The sequence below is a fragment of the Octodon degus genome, unplaced genomic scaffold (genome assembly GCF_000260255.1).
Source record: "Octodon degus isolate 3935 unplaced genomic scaffold, OctDeg1.0 scaffold00005, whole genome shotgun sequence".
Lineage (NCBI taxonomy): Eukaryota > Metazoa > Chordata > Mammalia > Rodentia > Octodontidae > Octodon > Octodon degus.
Genome location: NW_004524581.1, coordinates 16070130 through 16094691, shown reverse-complemented (window position 1 = coordinate 16094691; position 24562 = coordinate 16070130). Strand labels below are relative to the sequence as shown.

Sequence of the window (24562 nt, the reverse complement as noted above, 5' to 3'; positions counted from 1 at the left end):
GAGAGAGAGAGGGAGAGAGAGAGAGTCAGAGAGAGAGAGAGAGGGAGAGAGAGAGAGAGAGAGAGAGAGAGAGTCAGAGAGAGAGAGAGAGAGTCAGAGAGAGAGAGAGAGTCAGAGAGAGAGAGGGGAGAGAAAGAGAGAGAGAGGGGAGAGAAAGAGAGAGAAAGCCTATTGCCTTCTTGTGATGTGAAGATTGCCACTAAGCTTCACGTCTTAAATTTCCCAACAGGGGCTGGGGAGATGGCTTAGTGGAATAAGCGCTTCCCTGGCAAGCGCAAGGACCTGAGTTCAATCCCCAGTTCTGGAAAAAAAAAAAAAAAAGATAACTAATTAAATTTCCCAACAACCTAAACTTTAATCCTGTGGATCTTTGGGGACCTTCTAGACCCAAACTCTATTATCTTGTGTTAAATGTTCGAGTATATACATCTTTAACGATGTAACAACCTCGGGGTGACCGGACTTGGCTTTTATCAAACCCATCTTAAAAGATCTGATTCTTTGTGTCTGATTACCTACCAGAAGCAGTTGCAGCCACGCACACTGAGATCGCTGGTGTGTGAAGGCTGTCTCATGTACTCTGGTGGGTGCTGATTGTCATTTTCCCTAGGAGGCCGTTTAATTGTGTTTATGACCATTTTTAAGCATGCACATCTTTAATTTGTTCCTAATTGTATAAATGCATATTTTCTTTTGGGAATTCTTTTATGGTTTTCATTTTTAAAGAGTGCTTGCTGCAGAACAAAACTATCACATGCTGTATATTGAGATTAAATGTGTAGGTGTATTTTCATGAGGTTGTGGCCACATTCTTGTATGTAACTCTTTTATAGCACTGCTTTCCTTTCTAAAAGGAAATTAAATGTAAATATGTTTTCACAGTAGAAAATATATAAATAAGTGAATTTGAAGGGAAAAACCCATCAAAATTCTATCACCAAGTGTTAAGTACTAAATGAAGTATTTGGGTACTACTTACAAAATTCTTACAAAATAGGGATCTATCAATCACTTCAGGTATGTATGTTTGAACCTTAAGTGTTTTGCAATCCTACTTTAAAACATTTTAATATCATATAACTGTTACCGTGCCATTGTTCTCTGAAACAATGTCTATGCAATGTAGGACATGTGAGTGAACCATTTATTTAATCAGCATAAGTCTGCTCGAAAAAAGTTCTTCCAGAGAGCCAGCTCCTTTCAAATCTTTTGCTGAACAACCATCTTTACCCCACTCTGCATGATGGTTTTCTTATCATAATAGGGCATGGATCGGTTAACCTTTTCTCTAAGTGGCCAGATGGTAAGTTCTTTGGCCTGTGAGAGCCATACAGCCTCTATGTCAAGTGTGCAAGTTTGCTATGGCAGCAACAAAGCAGCCAAAGACAGATGTGTACAAATGGGCAAGTATAAAATTGACCCAAATAAAATTTTATTTATAAAAACAATGAGGGTCAGGGAGATAGCTCAGTGGTCTAAGGACCCGCCTAGCAAGTGCAAGCACCCAGGTTCAATCCCTAGTATTGCATGCCATGCCAGCCCCGGAAGTTCAGGTGTGCCATTGTTCTGGCCACCAAAACTGGGCATGGTGGCACATGCCTGTAATCACAGAGCTGGGGAGGCTGAGACAGGAGCATCACTGTGTAATGAGACACTGTACCAAATAAATAAATAAATAAATAAATAAATAAATAAATAAATAAAGATTTTCAAAGCAAAAACAAAAGAACAACAATAAGTAGTGGATCCCAAGGACTGCATTTGCCAAATTCTGTTCTGAGAACTTATTGCTAACCCATGATACTTGTAACTACTTTCTGGTTGATTGATCTCCTAATTTTTAATATTATCTACAGTGTCTTGTTGAGTAATCTTCAAAGTTTATGGCAGCACATGGCAGGAATCCTAGTTCTTGGGAAGCTTAGGCAGGAGGATTACAAGTTCAAGTCCCTCATGGGCAACTTAGTGAGACCCTATCGCAAAATTAGAAGGGCTGAGAATATAGCTCGTTGTGAAGGTCCTGGGTTCTATCACTAGTAACCCCCAAAACACACTCACACATGCGTGTGCGTACACACACACACACACACACACACACACAACTTGTGATAATACCTGGGAGGAAAGTGTCCTAAGGTGCTTTCCAAATGAAATGTAATATAATTATATCTACATTTTTAATCACTCCTCCTTGCACCTATAATTAAGCATATGTCAAACTTAAAATTGTTATTAAAAATGACATTGTAATTTCTAGTTTATATGTTAAAGGATGTGGAAACTTATTTTCTTTCTAATAATGTTCTCTTTCTTTTTGTCTACTATTATTACTTTGGTTTTGCTTTAAAATAAAAGCTATTCTCTTTATTCCAATGTTCAATGATCATAACATTCAAGCAAACTTCTAAAATAGTAACATTAATCTCTTACCTATCTGGTATTATATTATTATTCTTGTTTATATATTTTTCAGTTATAAATATCATTGATTGTATTTTAATTTTTAAAAGAATTATATTCCTTGGATTTATCAATTTTCTAAATATCCTCTTGCTATATTATTGATGCTTTAATTTTTCATATTATATTTCTTAAAAAAGAAGAAGACCATTTTAATACTTAGCTTTATTTACTATAATCCCTTGTACTTAATTTATCTTTGTTTTTGTTGTTTTGTTTTGCATTACTGAGGATTGAACTAAGTTTTGCTACATTCTTGGGCCTTTTTATTCTGAGATAAGGGCTTGCTAAGTTCCTAAATAACCCAGGCTGAGCTTGAATTTAACATTCACAGCATTTAAAGCTCTAAATCTGTCTTTCCAGTTTCAGCCTCAGTCCATATCAGTATTATGTGTCATTTCCAAAGATTCTTTACTTTTTAGTCTCAGTTATACTAAGTTCAATTTCCATTTTTACCTACTCTCTCAGTTGCTTTTCCCTTGTTGCTGGGACAAAATACCTGACACCCAAAATTAGGGAAGGAAACATTTATTTTTTATTTATTTTTTTTAATTATTTATTTATTTTTATTTATTGTGTGTGTGTGTGGCCAGCTCAGCCCACCAGGGGGCGGGGCTGGCTGGCATGTGGTGCTGGGGGATCGAACCGCGGTCCCTGTGCTTTGCCAAGCTTGTTTCAAGTAGGTGCTTTAGACCACTGAGCCATCTCTCCAGCCCGGAAACATTTATTTAGCTCACAGTTAGTGGAGGTTTCAGTCCTTAGTCCACTGGCTCCAAGGCAGACTGGCACATGGCAGAGGGCAGCAGTCCATGGAAGCGGAAAACAGTAAAACAAAGGGAGGAGCTGCAGCTGTAGCTCCTAGCAAGCCTCTCTCCCTTCCTTCCACACTGACTGTGATGCCTGGAGCTCCTCCAAGGAAGTGGAGTGCAGAATCCTTCCTCAACCACTTTATGTACCTTTTTGTGCTGAGTCACTCTAGGGTGGGCCCTCCATGACCCTGGGAGGGGCCTCCAGGAGCTAAGCTGATCCAGCCAATCTTCCAAGCCCTCAAATTGACAGAATGTTTCAACCACCACACCTACTAGTTACTTAGGATACATTTTTTTCAAAATCCTTGAAGTGCTGGATATTTACATGTTTACATTTGCTTCTACATTTCCCTCATAAAGTTAGGCTTTGCTGTCTGTGTCAGCTGTTATTGATACCAAGTTAACTCCTATACAATATTTAAATGTTTCTGGAAATAATATTTTGCTAATTTATTTGTCTATTTTAAAGATATCAAAGTTTGCTTGGATTTTGCTTCTTCATATCTGAGAGCCTTTGCCATTTTATAGGATTATTTAGTTCATTTATATTTAGTTATATTATCTGTACAGTAATGTGATATATAATCTTGTATTATAATTATGCTCCCCTTGTCCCACTGTATGGTATCTAGTACCACATATTGGGCAAGTGCCCTATCACTGAGCTACATCTCCAACCTTTTTAAATTTCATTGTAAGACAAGGGATTGCTAAATTGCCCAGGGTGGATTTGAACTTGCAATCTTTCTGCCTCATCCTCCCAAGGAACTAAGATTGTAGGCAAGGATTATACTTTATATGTGCTCCTATAATAATTGTCTCATTTATTATCTACCTTTTGGCATATGAATTATATTTTGTATGCTTATGTCTTCAGTTATCAGGAAACTTTGCATTGTTTTTAATAGTCAATTGTTACCATCTCTTCTGTGAATGTATTGATACATATATTTTGAGTATTATTCTAAAGAAAAATCTATCAGTGCTTGATTTATCCATATTAAGATTAGACAAAGTTGTTATATAGATTCGATGCAATCCTAATTAAAATTCCATTAGGATATCTCACAGAGCTAGAAAATATTACATTGTTATCTTATTTGGGTTTTGACTTGCATTTTCCTAATGACTTTCCATATCTGAGATATAGATAGATAGATAGATAGATAGATAGATAGATAGATAGATATAGATATAAAGTTTTTTTCAAGTCTTTGCCCGTTTCTAAAATAAGGGTGCTGTTGTTGGGCTATAAGATTTTTAATAGTGGACATTAGATCTTTGTAAAAATATAAATTAGAAAACTTGGCTCTCATTCTGTAAGTTGTCTCAGTTCATACTGTCCTTTAAGGGATACATTTTTTAAATTTTTATTACGTTCCATTTACCTATGCTTTTTTGTAGCATGTGCTTTGCTGTCTTATCTAAGAAGCTGTTGTCCTGGTCATAAACATTTGCTATTTTTTGCCCAAGAATTTTATAGTTTAAGGATTTCCTTTAATGTATTTGGTACAGGGTCTCACTACACAGCTCGGACTCATAGTGATCCTCCCATTTTTAGCCTTCCCAGTGCTGGGATTAAGGTGTGTGCCACCATGCCTGGACTCTGTGGCCAGCTCAGCCAAACCTGGGGGCAGGGCTGGCATGGCATGTGGTGCCGGGGATCAAACCCTGGCCCCTGCGCTTGCCTAAGAAGGCACTTAGTCCCCTGAGCTACCTTGCTGGCCCAATTATTACCATTTTAATAGTATTAAGGCTTCTAATAGATGAACATGGAATGCTTTTCTATGTATTGATTATCTTCTTTAACTTTTCTTTCTTTGGGTATTGAACTGGGGACGTTGTGCCTGTCAGAAAGGTGCTTAAGACTCTGAGCTATATCCCTGGCCCTTTTTATTTCTTTTCTTTTTTCTTTTTAATTTTTTTCTTTAACTTTTATCAGTAACATTTATAGATTTTTAATGTATCAGTCTTTCACTGTATTGGATAAATTTATTTTGAATTATTTTATTACTTTTTACTCATTAAAGAAAATAAAAATAGTAAAAAAGAAAACAGAAATGATAGACTTTCACTAAGCAAATGATAAGCATTCAACAACGGTTGTTATATTGCATATGATGGTCTTCAAATTAGCTGTTCCAATTACCATATATAAGCATGCAAATTGGTCAAAAAATAAAAAGAAGAAAAAATAATTTAAGCATTAACTATTCCTTTCAATAGATCAGTAGAAATCAGCAGTACACTTACCCAACTATGCTGTGTATAAACATATACATTCTTTTCTTTTTTTTTGGGTAACACTTATTTTATTATTAGAAAAATACATTCTTGTATTCTTCACCAATGTATACATTATTTTCCCTTCCATCTTTTATTTTTCTCCTTTTCCTCATCCCAGTTGTTCCTACCCTTTGAATAGTTTCTTTCCCTTTCACGGTATCCGTTATACCTCCTGGATTTTATTTACTCTCTCAGGTTCTTACACTATGTAGACAGTACGATGTTTACACATGTGGGTCTGATTTATCTCACTTATGAATATGGTCTCCAGTTGCATCCATTTACCTATAAAAGCCTTTTTTTTCCCCCTTGCAGTATTAGGGATTGAACTCAGGACCTTGCGCTTGCTAGACAAGTGCTTATTCAACTGAGCTATCTCCCCGGCCCTACCTATAAAAGTCTCAAGTTTATTTATTTTTTTTATTGATACAGAGTCTTGCCACATGGCTCAGACTCATGGTTATCCTCTTGTCTCAGCCTCCTCAGGGTTGTGATTATAGGCATGTGCCACTACACCTGGTTTCAGTGGCCAGTGGTTGTAATTGGAATTATTTTCTTAATTCTGTTCTCTCATTGTTTATTGTGAATGCGATTTTTTACTGTTTTATTCTCTGCAATCTAGATGAACTCTATTTTACATACAATATCTTTAATGGCTCCCTTAGGATTATCTGTACTCTAAATCATGTCATTTATGAATAGAAGCAATTTTATTTTTTCTCTTCCAATACAAATGCCCTGGCTAGAACCTCCAGCACGGCACTGAGGAGAAATCACGACAGCAGATTCTTTGTCTTTGAAAAGCTTCCTTTATCAGTGTATGTTTACAACGCACCATGAATACCTTCTCTATGGAGTATATATTGCATTTTAATCCTTTTTATTTTTCTTTCCTCTCCCCTTCCTCCCAAGTTCTTGTCTTGTTCTTGGTTTTAAAGAAAAAGCATCTGTTGTATCATTCCTAAGCGCAATGAGTTAGCTGTGGCTGTCCATGCATGCCCTTCATAAGGCGGAGTTCTAGTCCTCATTGAGTGAGTGTTTTTATCATGAAAGGATATTAAATGATTTCAGCTATGTTTTATATCTATTGGAATTTCAACATTTTGCATTAGAAAATAATTGGGCAAGATGTATCATGTCAACTTTCTTGTCATTTTATCTTTTACTTTTTATGCATTCTTTGTTTTCAAAATTTTTATTTCACAGTAAATTCTCCCCAGATTTTTATTTCTTCTAGTAACTATCCACTCAAAAAGATTTTTTTCTTTTATATATTAAACATGACCTTGACTAGAGTGCCTTTTGGAAAATATTCTCATTTTCACTCCTGCTCTCTCCCTTCTGCCCCCCTTCTCCCCCCCCGCCTCTTCCCTTTGGATGTCTCCTTCCTCTCCCCTCCCCCTCCCTCTTCCCTTCCCTCATCCCCCCCTTACCCTCTCCCTCACCCCCTCCTTTTTCTCCTCCCTTACCCCCTCCCTCTTTCCTTCCCTCTCCCCTCCCTCTCCCCTCTCTTCGCCCCCCTTCCCCACATCTCTCTCTCCCTCTCACCTTCTCCTCCTCTCTCTCAGCACCAAGAGGTCAAATGTCCAGTACACTAGGCTATGAAGGTTCTGCTGTCTGCCTTGTGTCTGTTTGCACCACTCCCACCAGTCTTGATCTGGAATAGTATTTGTAGCACAAAGGCCCTCTTCAAAGGTCTGCATCCAGTTTTTATTTACTTAGTGGGGAGCACAGGGCTTGGAGGTGGCTCCTCCTTCCAATAATGGGTTACCTGATTGTAGGGAAGAGCATTTATCCCAGTGAAGTTTGGAGACATCTGTGTAGGTGCTCTTAACCAACCTTGACTGGAGGGTCACTCTGCTGGCCCCTCCCCCTGTGGCCTCATCCCAGGATGACTCAGTTCTTGATGACCTTGACTGCATAGTTCTTGAATCTGGACAGAGCCCCAAAGTGGAGGTTGACTTAGATGTACAAATTCAAGGGTAAAACTAACGGTCTTCATTGGTCCTAAGGCCCGCCTCCAAAACCCATAACAGAAAAGACTGAAGCGCCAAGAGCAGGCTGGGAAGGAGACGAATCTCCTTCTACTAACAGTGCTCCCGTGGTTCTAACATCAGACCAGCTGGCGCACGAGGCATCGAGCCCCTCTATTGTTCCATTTCACAGATCATGCGAGTGAGGCACAGAGGTGCTCAATACCTTTCCACGGCCACTCAGCTCTGAGAGGTGAAGGCAGTACTGACCCCACAGTGTGAGCCCAAATGCCTTAACTTCTCTGGCTGTGTTTCTTACCTCAGACGTCCTTTTCTGCTTTGCCGCCTCAGGGCACAGCTGGATTCTGAGTGTAACATTGTCTTAGACCCGGACAGGCTGTGAATAACATTTCTCATCTTTCCACCTGGACTCTCCTGTGACTTTGGGGATCTCGGTGAGCGTTTCAATGAAGGAGGTGAAGCCAGCTTACCAACCAGCATCATCTTAACTCAGAAGCCCTCCTGGAATTCTTGGCATCTAAATTTGGTTCTAACTGACCTGGCCTGTTTTATCAATGAGATTAAGAACATCTAAGCCCTGCATGATTAGGCAACCACTCCCAAGACCCCCAGAGATGGCAAAGCAGGGACAAGAGCTCCTCCTTCCCTGGTTGGTTCCCTGCTATGCGCTGTGGAGTAAACTTTCACACAAACTGCTGAGGTAAAAAATGCACCTGTCTTTCCTACCCTGCCCCCCAAAGACCTAGAGCCTCAAAAGCCACAGGCAAGATAGGGTTTGATGTGACTTCGCCGTTTGCTTTCTTCTTCCCCAGAAAATGGAATGCAACACCTTGAACTGAGATTTTTCTCAAATTAGACTAAGTGACAAATACCTTTTTAAGCTCTTTTATTTGACATCCTATTAATTATTTAAAATCCCCATTGTTTTCTTCCCGACAGACCTGTTATGTTTCAGATGTGAGACAAATGTACTTAGAGGGGAATTTCTTTAAAAAGCAATGCCCTCAGACTACTGAGGGTATTCTCAAACCAAACCAAAGAAAAACCCAAAGAACGCCACCAGGACACTCACCTCAACATAAATTTATTTGACTTACTTATTGATGAGACTTCTGGGATAGACTACTATCAAAGCATATGATAAACTGCTGAGTGTTTGTCAGTAATGATTCTCCTGGGATTGCAATCCTCCATAGAAAGAAGTTTTGCCACTGGGGGACACGGGTGACAAACCCTCAGAGGCAGTTCTGCTTGGGTACCAGCCTGGGTAAGGTGTGGATTATTACACATGTCTGAATTCCTGCAGTAGATGTGCAGACTTGCAGGGCTGAGGCAGAATTTGCATCCCAAGCAGTACCAGTTATGGTAAACACCATTTATTCGGGACATTAGCCCTTTTAATAAAAATGCTCTGCATTGGTTTTTTAAAAAGTCATGGCAGAGTCAAGCAGGAGAGAAAAGAATGGGATAATTGGAGGCTGCTGTCTTTTCACTTCCCACATAAAATTATTTGAAGAGACAGGCCAGAACTTTAAACAGGAGATACCAAGAAAAGTTGTAATTTGGACGTCGGCTGTCGTTACTCTGCGTGTTTGCTTAAGGACGCACTTCCTTTCTCTCCACAGACATACTTTAATGACAATATCCTCACCCTCATACGGACCTTGGTGACTGGGGGAGCCACCCCGGAGCTCGAGGCTCTGATTGCTGAGGAGAATGCCCTTCGAGGGGGCTACAGCACCCCGCAGACCCTGGCCAACAGGGACCGCTGCCGCGTGGCCCAGTTAGCTCTGCTGGACGGGCCCTTCGCAGACTTGGGGGTGAGTCCACAGCCCAGCAGATGCCCGAGTCCAGTGCCGGGAGAAAGCCAGGTCCCAGGAGCTTGACACCAGGGGGTGACAACTGAGGGTTACCATCTTCCTCTTGCTTATGATGAAGAATGAGAGATGATGTTTATGGCTTCCTGGGCAGCAGGCACTGTGCTTCATGTAAGGGAGTTTGTTTTAATCCTCATTGCGACCTCGTGATGCAGGTTCCACTGCTTCACTTGCTAAGGCAACTGAGGCCCAGAGAGACTGAGGACAGCCATCGTGGGGACCTGCACCAAGCTGTGCTGGCTTGAGTTCCTGGGGCTTGTTCTTCCTTGTTATTTATTTATTTATTTATTTAATTTTAGAACAAGGTCTATAGAGTCTCACTACCTGGATCAGACACGTAGTGATCTGTCTGTGTTCAGCCTCCCAAGAGCTAGGATTACAGGCGTGTGCCACCACGCCCAGTCTCAACTGCTGTCTCAGCACGCCTCAGGGGCTGGAACAGCATGGCAGGCTGGGGATCAAACCACTGCGTCTGCCTAAGCAGGTGCTTTAGTCCGCTGAGTTATTTGGCCGGCCGACCTTTCCTTGTTGTTTTCATCCGAAATATTCTTCCCTGAAATGGAGGGCAGCAGGCAACACCCACATACAGCTCATGAAATGTACCCACAGGTTCCTGGCACACTCAGGGCTGCAAAGGTCTGAGTCAACATGAATGTTGCAGGGGGAGGCCTAGGTCTGAGTGCTTGAGGCTTGAGTCTGAGCCAAGCATCGGTGGCTGTCACAGCACCAAGGTAGTCACGTGCATCCAGCACTCCTGGTTGAACAGTGTCTCGGGTAGACCCTTCAATGCCTCTAATTTTAAATTTTGCTTGTACTGTTCCTTAGTCTGTACCCAGTCACCTCCCCTAGGCCTACCCTGTGACAGAGGGGACCAGCATCTCCCCTGTGGTTCTCTGCCCCAGCCAGGGTCAGGCTCAGTACTAGAGATATGCAGCCTTGACCCTTATTCCCAGCTCTAGCGATGTGTTCAAGGGGTGGAGCCGGGAGTCTTAGGAACCTGCCTGAGACAGACCAGAAAGTCAGTCAGTGAAGAAAAAAAAAACAAGGAAGAGATGATTTGCCATCATTTTCTGAAACATTCACTCGTACTTGCACCATATTTCCACAGGGCTGTGGGCTAGGTCCTCTGTGAGACTAGGTTTTTACAAAAGACGTTTTTGCCACTAATGGCTTTTTATTTATTGCCTACTGATACACTTGAATAGGATAAAGGCTTTAAATAATGCCAAGATTTGGCCCCATTTGAGCAGTCATATGATGCCTATATGGAAAGTCCTGTAATAGGAAGGACAAATATATTCCCTTATTTCTGGTGAGGCCATTCTGCAGTTCTGTTACTACACCGCTGCCCGCCTGCGCCACGTGGCCGCCTGGTGCCTGTGTCTCCACGCGCCCACGGGCATTCAGCTTCTGAGCCAGGCCCCAGGCCCTGGGAAGGTGGCTGTGAATTGATCAGAAGTGTGAATCCCGGTTATTCCACCTGCAGAGCCCCAGCTCCTGGGGAAGCACATCCTCGTCCCCCTTGCCGGTGCTGAGGTCTGCACATTGTGCTTGTCACACAGTCCTTACCTGGAAGTGTCCTTCACCGTAGGCCCCAGTGGGGTCTTTGCTCCTTGAAGTGACATTCATTATCACTCAGGCCATTCTGATGACAGGATCCAGCCACAGTCTCCACAGCTGAGCTGGACAAGATGTAATTGCTGTTTTGCAGGGCTAGTTTTTTTCTCCTGAGCTAAGCCTACCTCTGAGACCATCAAGCTCTACACCTTCATCTCAAGGGAAGGGACAGGCATCATCTCCTTAGGGATCTCTCCGGAAATGGCCAACACCACCAGAGGAAGCCCTCCCTGTCCTCTGCTCCCTAAAATCACCCATGCTGAGTGCAGGTGCCCACCACATCACCTTCTGCAGCTGCAGACACCTGGCACAGACCCTGTAGCTCAGACAATAACAGAACACGCTTTTTTTTTTTTTTTTTTTTTGGTAGAACCGGGGATTGAACTCAAGCACTTGCGCTTGCCAGGGAAGCGCTTATTCCACTGAGCCATCTCCCTGGCCCAAAACAAGCTTTTATGAAAAGGTTCTTTTCCCCTTGGACCTCGACTTCCAGGCAACTAAAAATGATGTTACTCTCTGTTCTTTTGTTGTCTCCCAGGATGGTGGTTGTTATGGTGATCTATTCTGCAAAGCTCTCAAAACATATAATATGCTTTGTTTTGGAATTTACCGGCTAAGAGATGCCCACCTCAGCACCCCCAGCCAGTGCACGAAGAGGTGAGTGTTCCTGGCAACCCTGTGGCTGCAGCCAGACGCACGGATATCCACAACCTCTCCTGTCCCAGGCCACAACCAGAGGACCCTTACGTATTCTTACTGTGCAAATTACTCTGCATTAAATCTGACACTGAGTTTAGAAGTTATGAGAAACACTTTCTTTAATTACTAATTGTGTATGTGATGACACTGTGGGAAGAGTTTAAGTTTTGTAAAAATAGTTCCATCACCCACTTGCGAAAGTTGGATTAGTAGCATCTCCCACCAAAGCCCAGCTACTACCATTGCCTTCATTGGTACCTAATAGACAGACAGGTTGTACTGCTAGTGCTTAAGTGAAACAGTTCTCTTGCTGTATCTCAGAATCCTGCATTTCTACTTGATATATTTTTAATTGACTTACCATCTCACTTTTTTATATTTACTTTTAAGAAAATTGTATATTATCACTTTAGGCAGAAACACTTTAGATGGGTTACTTACATTTTTCTAACATGCATTAAAATAAATTCATAGCAGGCAAAAATTAAGTAGATCCTAGAATTACCGGAATCAATAAGTTTGCATAATTTACCTCAGGAAACACTGCTACAGAGGTATGTGTTTCTCAGCTGTGCATATTAGAATCACCTGGGTGCTTTTAAAAACTACTCCTATTAGTCTGACTTCACTGGTATGGGGGAAAAAAGCCTCCTTAGTGAAAGCAGTGGTGCAGTTGGGTGACTTGGGATTGGCAGCGCACTTGGTAATGGGTCCTTGGGATCCGCAGGAACACAGTTTGGTTTTCCCATTACTGGTTCCAGTTTAGCCCCTGTGGGTTCCTGGCTGACTTCTGTAGAGTCAATCAGAGGAGAGGTTTGTTAACTTGCAAGAAATCTCGAAGGGGCTGGACAACCAGAAGCGCATCTTCCAAACCCTCTGATGAGTTTAGCAATTCCTTCCTGGTTCCAGGAGAGTTGAATTCCTCACCCAGTGGCCCTCCGGCTTATGATGTATTTGCTCTCTTGCCTAGGTACGTCATCACCAACCCCCCCTACGAGTTTGAACTTGTGCCCACGGACCTGATCTTTTGCTTAATGCAGTTTGACCACAACGCCGGCCAGTCCCGGGCCAGTCTGTCCCATTCCTCCCACTCGTCACAGTCCTCCAGCAAGAAGAGTTCCTCTGTTCACTCGATCCCATCCACAGCAAACCGGCAGAACCGGCCCAAGTCCAGGGAGTCGCGGGACAAACAGAAGTACGTGCAGGAAGAGCGGCTTTGATATGTGTCTCCACCGCCACCGTGTGTAAAACTGTATCTGCCACTCACTTCCCCCGTTGGTGTTTCCAGCAAAGTAACTTTCCTTGTTTTCCCCTGTAGTCCTCCCCGCCCCCCTTTTTTTTTTTACACATATTTGCATATGTATGATAGTGTGCATGTGGTTGTCATTTTTATTTCACCACCATAAAACCCTTGAGCACAACAGAAAATAAGCAGACGGACCAAAAGTTATTTATGATTCTAGGGGGAAAATAACCCAAAGGCATGCTCCAGACTTCAACCACTCACTGCAGGGAGGAGTCCACAGATTAGAAGGGAACACTGTGGTTGGTGTCAGTTAGGCAAAGCAGGTTTAAGGTACAAGAAAAGTTTACTCTGATTTATCAGGATGATCAGGGTGCTTTGGGTTTTGCTGTTTTTGTTTGTTTTTCTTTCTTCTCTCTCTTTTTACGTACACACAGCTAGCACACATTTATTTGAAACAAGTAACCAAAAAGCAATGAAAACGGATCGATCTCTTCCATCTTGGCAGAAGTATCGCAAAGCATTTGAAAAGCTTTCACGGTTTGTGTACATGATTACTAAGCACCTGCTTGTAGTAAGAAAGCGTCAGAGAGAGTTTTTTTTTTTTTTTTTAGTTATCAGCCAAGACCTTTTGTCTCAGAGCTCGCTTCCTTTTGGAATTCATATAAACATTTCTAACCTTAATACAGAGGAAGGAATAGTGTTCTACTGGTGGATGTATCAGATTTCAGTCATTTCATTTAAGTGAAGTTTGATTGCATATTAAATTGTTATTCTGTCTCCTTATGCTGCCATATGAATAGCCTTTTTTTCTTTCACTTTTGACATTTGGGATGAAAAGCCATATGTATCATAAATATCAGATATAAGTCAGTAAAAACTGCCTTCCTGGGACTTTTACATCTTTTAAAAGGTGAATTACTTTCCTTATGTACAGAATAAATAATGCTCAGGAAAGAGCAAGTATTTTTCCATGCATTCTCAGGGGACCTTTTTACTCCCCTTTGTTTGATTAGCAGGGCCCCGATGCCAGGTAGGAGCCAGGGCTTGGACGATGGCAGAGGGAGAGGGAGGTAAGCCCTACACCGGAAGTGGTTTTGGAGGAGCCAACATACTAAATAAATCAGGATGTAGGAGGATCAAGCCACACTCGACTGAACAAAGACAAAAGCCAGTGACCACCTTATATTGTCAGCACAGCTGTGTTAGCTCTGTCCCAAAGCAGAAAGCTGGTGGGCAAGAATTTCTCCTCCATTTTTTTTTTTTTTTTTTAATCATAGCCAGTTCTGTTGGGCTTCTGAGTAGCAGAAATAGAGAACCACTCCTCATCCTTCCAAGGTGGGGGATAAGGAGAGGCCAGTTGTGAGCCAAACACATTTTGGTATAACTCATTGTTTTTCTTGTTTTCTTCCTTTTTTAAAAGTTAGTAAGCATGGGAAAGTAATACCCTGTTTTCAACATACAGTAGTCAGATGTCACATGCATGGGAATCACACTTTAGGTGCCGCAGTAGTTCTTAAAAGTTGGCCAACCCTACTATAAGCAAGTTCTTGACCAGCCACTTGCCCTGGTCTCATTTCAACCTACTTGAGATATTTACTTAAAAAAAATAATTCATTGAATAGAATAGGGATGGACAGGAGGAGGTTAAAAAGTCATAACTGTGCCATCTCTCAGAAGGTGTTTTTATGGTGAATGTTTGGGGTTTAGATTTTGGATCCCCTGTCCCCTTCAGCATGATAGTTTTGGAGATTTGCTTGCTGTGTGATTGACAAGCACTTTTACTGACAAAATGCTGAGGCTCGGTTGAACCTCCTTCTCTCTCCTCCCCCCACCCCCCGCACCAAAGACAGGGGCAGTGCAGTACTCCAACCGGTCATGGGTGGGGGAATAATTGTCTACATGTAAAAAGCTCTATGAATGGAAGACTTTTTTTCAAATTATTTTTGATCCTATATATTTTGATTTATATATTATGTACAACTATCTATTTATATATATATATATATATATATATATATATAACTATCTATACATGTCCCCTAGTTTTGGATCCTGAAGAGCTCTTCATGCGTTCTTTGCAAAGGAGGTGATAAAGTTATGCCCTCAGAACATTTATAACTATAAGAATGTGCCAGTTAAAGTGCTCAAAAGGAAATATGACAGTTTAAAAGCATTGTAAAACTCACATAGCTTACTTCTCTCTCTAAAGTGCAACAAGGATGAATAGAATGGGCCCAGGTATGACAATTAATGGTTCTGCATGACCTAGCCACTGCTGGGGGTTTTCTTCTATAACGTTGTCCTTGTGAAAACTTTTGTGACATTAAAAAAAAAAAAAGGAGTTACAAATTTTATTCTGTTATTGGTTTGTTTGTTTTTTATTTATATTGTTCTGTTTGTGGTTTTTCTTTCTTTCGTTTGGCTTTCCCTCCCTACCCAGCCCTGCCCCTCCCCTCTCCCTTCCCCCCTCTCTTTCTTTCTTCACTTTCTCAATCGCCCAGCGCAATGAGGCTGTGCTGCTGCTATGGCTAGACTCCTTAGAGTTTGTTTTGGTGTTCTTGGGTTCGGGGCTGGGTAATTGGTGGGGGATTCTCTCCATCTGGCTTGCCTTCAACTCTGCACGTGGCCTCCCTGCCCACCTTGGTACCTTGCTCCAAGTCCAAAAGCATTTTCCCATCAGAAACCCAGCTTCCCCCACCCCCATCACCACCACCCAGCCCAGCCCCCATCGGTCTGTCCACATCTCTGTGTTTATTTTGACGAGACCTACCAAATCAAGTGATGACGCCAGTGGATAAACTCTTTTTTGGAAAACATTGACAGCTGTTCCATTTGGCAAACGCACTTCTCTGTTAATATTTTACCCTCCTTTTATTTAAACCAGGAGGGTTGTCAATGGCAAAAGCATAAAGCTCTGTGCTATGTTTGATCGGTGTGATGCAAAGTTAAAACCGTTCAGCTGTATGAATCAACTCGAGAGCCCGTGCCCAGTTACCTGGGGGCTGATGACACAGTCGTGGGGTTACTCAAGTCACTCCTACCACCCGCCTTTCAGACAATTGTTCAATCCCAACCAGAGATTGGGCAGATAGAAGTAAAGCCACAATGCATTTTCTATACAATGTGTTAGTGCTCTGATGAGATGATACTGTGATGGGTCTGGAATGGGAACAGACTGTGACATGAGGTGGAATTTGGGGGTTTATCCTAGAGTTGGGGCACACAGTCCCCACTGGTTGATAATTGAGGATTGAACATAGGTGGGTAAGAATAATTTTTACTAATGGCAAAGCTGTCATGGTTACCTCTATTTATAGCCAAAGGTTCTATCTTATCTGTTCCTTAGTAGAGTGAAGACTTCCTCCTTTGTATTCAACTTGACCCCAAAGTTTCTCTTCCTGCTCGAGGTTAGAGGGCATCTGCTCACTTAGGAAGGAGGCATACAAGTTTCTCATATTTTGTCTCTAATCTCGCCCCATGAAAATGTAAACAAATAGGTAATGGAGAATGAAAGTATTCTCTGAAGAGAAAAATATATGTATTGAAAAAGAACAAGTTAGCAATTTGTTGATCTGCCCAATTTTAGAAGCCACTCAGTCAAGTCTGCTTGGGCTTTGAAAGCAGCAAACAGTCAGTTGTTGAGCCAAGAGGCCTCAGGAAACCTTGTCAAGATCAACAGACGGGTGGTCATGGAATCTAACATTGCCAGTCACTGCTGCCAGGACCCCTCCTAAACAGGCTCCAAAAGACTCCCTCTTCATGTAAATTTCCACCACAGTTGGGAGAAGTCTCAAATCCCATTCTGAACATTAAAGGTTGTGACCCAGAACTTTTGACAGTGCAGCTCAATAATTATTGGGAAGTATTTTGGTCCTAAACGCTTTCATACATTTAACTCTTTCATAACTTACACCATCCCCTTGGCTTGTCATTAAAAAAAAATGACAGTGAATGTACTGAGTCTCTTCACCATGCTGCTCCCCTGGTGTTCATCTCTCTCTGCTGGTGTTAATCCCAAAATGGGCAACAGCTTTGTAAACCTCAGCTCTGCATAGAGAGACTGACTGCCTGTTGGCAGCATTGGAAAGATGCAAAATGACCAGCAGAACCTTTGGACTGTCTCTTCCTCCGCATGGGAAAAGCCCAAAGGTGTCTGCATCCCGATAGAGAGAATTAGATCAACCTGCCACGTTCCTATAGCAACAGGCTCCTTGAGGAAGAAAGAGGAGAGGGCAGAAACTTCAGGGGGTGTGGAAGTCAAGACAGGGTAAAAGTCAATTTCTCCCTCAGCTTCTTTCAGCACATCCCTGCTTTGTCACAATATGATAAAGAAGTGGCAGTGGGCGCCTGTCACCGAGCGGGCTGTCTCCCACGCAGAGGATGCACTCACTGCAGTCCTCAGAAGAGAGAGGGACCATCCTCTGGCACGGGAGAGGAAGAGAAAAGAGTCTGCCCTCAGGGTTCTGGCCAGACTAAGAGGCACAGAGGAAACTGTGGAGGGGGCAGTTTGGTCTGCTTTGTGAGTGGCAGCGCTAGACTTGCAGTTGAAAGAGACAGCCATGGTGGACAATTGTAGAGAAGTGACACAAGCAGAAAGCATCCTGACTGGTATAGATGATTTTCCTGTCCGTGCTGTAGCCTTGTTCTGCCCAGGGAGAGGAGAGGAGGTGAGCTGGTGGGTGGGGCTGGGGACAGTAGGGTTTGTGGGCAGAACAGGAAGAGAGCCGTGCCCCCGCACAGCATTGCCCCAAGCCTGGAGCTCCTTGTTAGCCCTGACTGTTCTCAGTTGTTGTCTCTATCTAGATGGAATCTTTTCTTTTCATGCCTTTGCTCTCGAAACCTCAGCTTGTGGCACAGAGAGAAGAGGGCCAATTATTCCAAATGCCTTTGCTGTGTCATTCTGTCCCCTTTTCTGCAGGCTTCTCTGGGGAGTTGTTATAGCAAAAGGCTAAATCCCAGCACGCTGACAACCCACAGAGCCAGCAAAGAAGCTCAGTGCTCACAGTGCAGCCTGCTTCTTTCCCTGCTTGTGGCACCCACCAGCTTAGCCCTGCCTTGCCATAGCTCTCTCCTCTGGGATACTCCCACTGATGTGCAGCCCTGTGGCCAGAGGAACGCCCAACCCTCATTTTGAGCCCTGTGACCTCAGTGATGGTACTAGCAATGGAGGCACAGATGGCTTTTTGGTGGGGCTGGACACCTATCCAGTGAAAGCCAATGGGTCAGAGACAGATGCACCCCAGGAGGGTAGCAGCCATGAACTCCCCAACATACCACCAGGCTGCTCCATCCTCTCCTTCGCCTTCCAAATGAAAACCACTCTCCTAATCCTCCTCTCTCATTTTACTCCAAAATCTACACTCCTCAGGCCAGCACCCCAGCTCATGAACCCCAGTTCTTCATCACCAGGTTCTATTAATTTGCAATCACACCCAAAAGACACCCTACCCTGACATCCTACTTCCGTGCCAACAGGACATTGGCCAGTGTGCACCTCAGAGCAAGAGATGAGCCTTAGTGACTGCCAGGGAAGCTCTCCTCTCCATGCTGTAGCACCTTCAGTCCTCATGCTCAGTCCGCTTCACCTGGGACACATGTAGAATCTGAGGGACCATGAGGTCCAGGAAGTTAGTCGCTATGACATACTGTCATACCACAAAACCTGTTCATCACAAGAATCACTCACATCAGCTTACCAGGTAGCTGGGCCTCTGCTCAGTGCTCCAGGGTCATTAGCTTCATTGTTCTTGACATTAGGAAGTCATAACCTCCACCCTGTTCTGTGGAAGAGAAATGGTGCTGAGATAAATTGCATAGTAACTTGCTCAGAGCCAAGCAACTGGCATGGGAGACAGCCAAGTCCACTTGACTGTCACGTACAGCCTGGTGCCATTTTCTTGCCTCCTCCTCATGGTTCATGCTGTGTCCATGGAGGATAGCTTATAACTGTTCTGGAGAGGTGACATCTCCTAATGGCAATAGCAGTTATTTCACCACGAGCTATTTTGAAACTCATTTTTGGAATTTCATTGTGTTATGCCAGCCCACTTGGCACTGAATAGGAGAGGCCGCTCCCTAACTCCGCTAACTACCCCGGGGACAGAAACTCTTCACATGGGTGCTGGGGGAGGGGCTGTCATGTATCTCCTTGTCAGGAACAATTGGTGCTATTTTGCCCCAACAGCCAGATTAATCACTTTCCTCATCTTAGGATGAGAAGAAATTGCTCAGAAATCTTTCTGGCATATGGGACAAGCAAGACAGTGGAGATAAACTCAGGAATTCAGATTGGTTCTTGATCACTCCAGAACTTAGTTGAGTTCCTTCTCCAAAACTTCTTCCTTGGGGCCAGTCTTATAGCCTCCTATTGGCACAGTTTCCCCTTGGAAGGCAAGATTCAATAAGCCAATTGTCATTGTCATACTTGTAGCATGCTCTATTGAAGCATGGTGCCCGGTGACCATTGCCATGCCTTCCTCTGAGGCCCTTTGAGAGTGTCTCTTCCCAGAATGCTATCATCATTGGACATTTTAGAAGATGTCCAGAGCACCCATACACTTCAGTACCTGCAACATCCCCACTCACTGGGTCTCCAATAAAACTGAGGAGACTCTGAGCAAGTGAGACAACTGCTGTTTAGCGTAATAAACCTCACCCCTTGACTATGAGGTGCTTTCCTATAAGCCCTCCCTCTGCACTGAAGCTGTAGGGCCAAACTACAAGGAATAGTCTGCTTAGCTTTTATTTTTTTCAGCTAGAAATTTAGAAGGAATAGGCAAACCTTAAATAAGAAATAATGTTAGACAGCAGAAGGAAATTGATATTCTCTCTGTGGTGAAAGGTCAAAATGCCAACTTTGAATTGAACTGTAAAGACTAAATTCTGAACAATTATTCTCTGCAGCAGTTGTAAAAATTTCAGGAAATTGTAGCTGTCTTAGGTCCTTCACCCAAAGACCCCCACATTTCTATCAGCAGACTTCTCCTGGCAAACTGGCACATTCAATGCAGCACTAAATCCTTTTGCAAAATCATTCCACATAACAGCATGGTCCGTGCCGAGGGCAGCTCTGGCAAGCAGAGCACAAACATCAGACCTAACACCAAGCATCATCTTTACACATAAGCGGTTTGAAAAAGTCATAGTTCGAAATTGTTTCAGGGGCCCAGCAATGCTTTTAAAACATGATAACCATCACACTTTACTCTTCTCTGAAAGGTTAGTTTAATCGTAGATCACAAAAAATTGGTTTCCACAAATGCATAATGGTTCATCTATGTCACACTTGAACTAAATGGTTTTTTAAATGGAGCTGAAATTATTTTGATGTGTACACAGTCCCGGATTTCTATACAACCTTTTTTAACCAGCCCATCAGGAGTCTTGCCTCTAAAGCCTCATTAATAATTCAGATGTGCTGATGACTTTAAAAGATCTATGGAATTGAAGCTTAGGGAAAAAAAAAACCTCTGCTTGACAAAAAGATAAATGAATGTAGAAAGAAGCTGTAGGAGTCTGGCAAGCTGTAGATCATCTCAGAACAGATTGTAACTTTATCATTCTGTCAGGGGGAATAATTTAAAGTACTTAATCAGTTAGCTTCACTGTGAGGATAGAGCATTATGAATTCCTATCGTCCAATCTGTTCAAATCAAAGTGAACTTAATTATAATAGGTGAGAGAGCCAGAGCGGGAGGGGGTGTGGGGAGAACTATGCCAGGGGTAGTGAGTGTCCGAGGGGTAAACTGAACCGCTGAACAAAGGGGAGTGAATCTTCTATTCAAACCCGCCCCTGCCCCAGAGATGGTCCACAGCGACACTGGAGGCTCTGGGTGTGGGAAATGCGGAGCAAGGAGAACAAGCAGAATGTTGATGAGACTATCATTGATGTTTCATTTATGAACCATTATACACACACACACACACACACACACAGAGTCTCACACACACTCATGCACACATGCACCAAGCTAGCTGAGAAGTTTTATTAACTTATCAGTCCAGAACCACTGACAAGGTACTGAGGGCGACTCTTCTAGCAGACAAAAGAGGAAGCGAGGGAGGCCATTATACCTGCAGTAGTGAGCACCTTTTTTGAAAGCCTTCTCCTTCATTCTTTTCTTTCCTATACCACTAAAATAAAATATGTAGTTCCCGAGTTAGAATCCTGTTTTCCTTGTCTCTTCTTATCTGTATACATGGACAATTTCCCAGAAAGTTTCCCTCCTAGAAAGAGGTGGGGATGAGAACTGAGCCTTGTGAGACAGCACTGCGGGGCTGAGAAATGTGAGATCATTTTTGCTCTCACTCCAGCCCCAGAAGGCCCTGACTCAGCATCTCTCAGAGCCCTTTCTATATTTAGGATGGAAACGAAATGCCAAGGCTTCATCAAGCTCCTGCGTTGATAGCTTGGGTTACTATAGGCAGTAAAGCTATTGCTGCTTGGAACTCTTGTCATAGTTCTGTACCAACAGAGAGTTCTCCTTCATGAAATTAAAGCCATCTCAATATCTTCCATAACACACTGGCCATAATTGTAACTTCCACTCTTTGGCCAGCAGATTCTGTGAGTCTCCTGTAAGACCCCCCCAAAGCAGGCTACAAAAAACGCCAGAAATGGTAGAGTTGGCACGTGCCTTCAAAGTCTGTTATAAGCAAGCCTGACCAAAGGTTGGGAAAGAGGTGTGCCTGCAGGAAGTTCTAGACTACCTGCTCCCCAGTGGGAATGATGTCCCTTCATTCCAGCTGGTAGATGCACAAATTCTTCCTTAAGCACCCTGTCTGTGCCCAGGATCTGATATATGCAGTATGTCCTCTCCACCAAAGCTTTTCAGGCCACCAAAGTAACTCCAGAGAGTAGTGCTGGAGTTTACCTTCCAATTGTTCCCTACTCTCTGAGGTCCACTCGTGGTGCTTGCAAATCCACACAGCCCACTTTGCTCATCACTGGCTGCAGGAGGCAGAGGTATGTTTCAGGTCTGGGGGTCCTCTCTACACCGCACTGTTTTCCTCAGCAATTACTCACTGTCAGCTTCTATCGATTCCCTTTTTGCATTTTTCAATGAACTTCCCCAAATCTTTACCCTAGGACTAATTAAGCTTCTCATTTCTCCTTCTTGTTCTCTATCCATTTTGCCCTTTAGCAGAAAAGAAATGGTTTACAGATGAACCGGATAATGCCTATCCCAGAAACATTCAAATCAAGCCCATGAGTACCCACATGGCTAACCAGATCAACCAATATAAATCCACAAGCAGCTTGATTCCTCCAATCAGAGAAGTTGAAGATGAATGTTGACTCCCAGGAGACCAGAACTATTTTTTTAAAGCCTGACAAACTTCATAAATGGTGACGTGACTTTTCTTCCTCCTACATGCTGAATCACTGGTGGAAACATTAGGATAAGCAAGAATTGCAAGAAAATAATGTAGACGCAAGAATTGCAAGAAAATAATGTAGACAGATCTTTCTCTTTGTTCGCCTTGAATATCGCTTCCATGTATTTTGGAAAAGAAAATGATTTCATTTATAAATGAACATACTAAAATAGTCATGTATAGCCTCTAGCATTTTAAATTATTTTGTTTATTAGAAAAGAAAATATATTTTTTCTTTTTTCTTTCATTGTCAAATATCTTCCCTATAGCTAAACAATGCAAAATCAAACATGAATAAGTGGCCAGACTCCTTAGGCACATTTCTTTCTTTTCCTTTCAGGAGAATGATGGTCACCTCCACAGTTATTGTAATTAAGGGAAATGGATTATAAAAACAATTTTAACATGGTTAACAATGTCTACATGTATTTCAGTAAATCCAAAATGAAAACAAAAGAGGCCAGGTGTTCACCTGCTCCTCTCTTAGAAGGGTGTGTGTTTTGATCTATATTGACACCAGCTCTTAATAAATGAAAACTTACTTATTTTCACAGTTGAAAGTCAAATTTTTGTAGTGTTAGTTTTCATTTTGTATTTCTCACCTCTTTTTCAGATACTGAAGGGAAACACCTTCTTGCAGCTTTTCTATGAAGGCCAGGTCAGGTTTAGGCAGCCAAGTAGCAGTACCAGAAGGGTTGTGGGCAACCCTGGGATGTTGGAGTTGAGGACCAGGGCATACAAGACATGTGTATTGTTCTGCAGTCGGGGATTCCTCCATGCGGTTGTTCTTCTCATTTCATAGTTCCAAACCACACAAACAATTAATTTTCACTTTGGGAGGACCTTGTGAACTTTCTGCCCCAACCCCAAGTCGCAGAGCTTTTGGCCTGAAAGTTTATAAACACCAATGAATAATTTTCCTTTACAGTGGGATCTGAGACGCACTCATTTATCTTGCTAAATTTTTGTTCAAAATCCAGAAATTTTCCCTGATCAAGGAAGCGACTTTGGTGAAGATTTCAATTTGCTTGCTTTCCTTGATTTAAAAATTGCTGGGACAAAACACGCGAACTTGCTACAGCAATGTTAAACAATAATAATAACATCAAGGAAAACAACAAATGCACTCAATATAGACTGTTAGTAAAAGGCCTCCGGCAATTACCAGCAATGAAACAAAACATAAGAGCCACACAAACTGTGGTCAAAAGATTTTTCTAGCCATTATTCACTGTCAGCACATCCCAGCTCTGCTTTTGCTTGCATGCCGTGTGTACAGCCACCCCAACAAATGTTCTGTTCTGATGATTAGCAAGTCTTTCAAAATCAAAATGAGCAATTTTTAAATCTGATCACCAGGGTCTCTGGAGAAGCATGGATGTGATAGTGATTTTCATTTTCTTAAAAATGTAAACTGTGGCTACTTAACCAAATGAATCAGAATATTCCCCCAAAATCTCATGAGATCTACTCCATTTTCTCTAGGCCCTGACCCTGTGGTACCTAGTTATGATAGTGCAAATACAATCAGAGCAGAGCACTGAGGTCACCATGAAAATATACATCATTAAGTACTCCAATTTCAGATGTAGGCAAAGTGACCTTCCACCTCTGTCCACTCCCTGCAGTGCCAATGTAGTCGTGCTTCCACCTTGTAGGCATTGTCCTGCAGTGACGTGTTGGACTGTGATTACTCTGTTGTCACATTTTGTAGAATTAGTTCTATAAAAGTATTGTGAATATAACATATGTCCAATTGGATTGTTAAAAAAACTACTTATACTCAATCACTAGTCTACTCAACAGACTAAAATGACATCAACAGTCTATATTCAGGTTGATAAACATTTCTTAGTTTCAGACAGAAGTCAACCATGTTGGTGGGGAAAACCTTTTTTCCTACTAGGATACTGAGGGCTTTCTTGAAAGCTAGGGCCTTCTTTTACATAATGATTTTCCATTGGGGCCACCACAGTACATTTGCACTGATCCACGCTCTTCTTGCCTTCATGAACTGCAGTGGGCTCTTCTCCACTCTTATTCCTGCTACCCCACTCTGAGCCTGTCATAGATCTTTGATATCCCCTGGACAATGGTGACTACCTAAAGAATCTTCCATTAAAGGAACACAGGGTGGTCCACTACACCTTATTCCTTTTTCCTTGGTCCTTCCATACCCAGGCAATCTGGAAACAG

General features: G+C 42.5%; 1 protein-coding gene across 7 annotated transcripts in view; it reads left to right on the top strand.

Moving 5' to 3' along the window:
• The window catches only part of Kcnma1 (potassium calcium-activated channel subfamily M alpha 1), a 756236-nt gene extending 732097 nt beyond the window's left edge, over positions 1 to 24139 (top strand). For 3 of the 7 annotated variants that reach the window (XM_004624076.2, XM_023718958.1, XM_023718948.1), the window contains 4 exons: positions 9175 to 9369; positions 11582 to 11700; positions 12713 to 12937; positions 22135 to 24139. In XM_004624076.2, coding sequence (XP_004624133.1) covers positions 9175 to 9369; positions 11582 to 11700; positions 12713 to 12937; positions 22135 to 22156 — 561 coding nt within the window. In that variant the 3' untranslated portion in view covers positions 22157 to 24139. Of the gene's footprint in view, positions 1 to 9174; positions 9370 to 11581; positions 11701 to 12712; positions 12938 to 15197; positions 15227 to 22131 lie in introns of all 7 variants that reach the window. The other 4 variants (XM_004624075.2, XM_004624070.2, XM_004624057.2 and 1 more) reach the window with 2 other exon arrangements.
• The last annotated feature ends 423 nt before the right edge of the window (positions 24140 to 24562 follow it).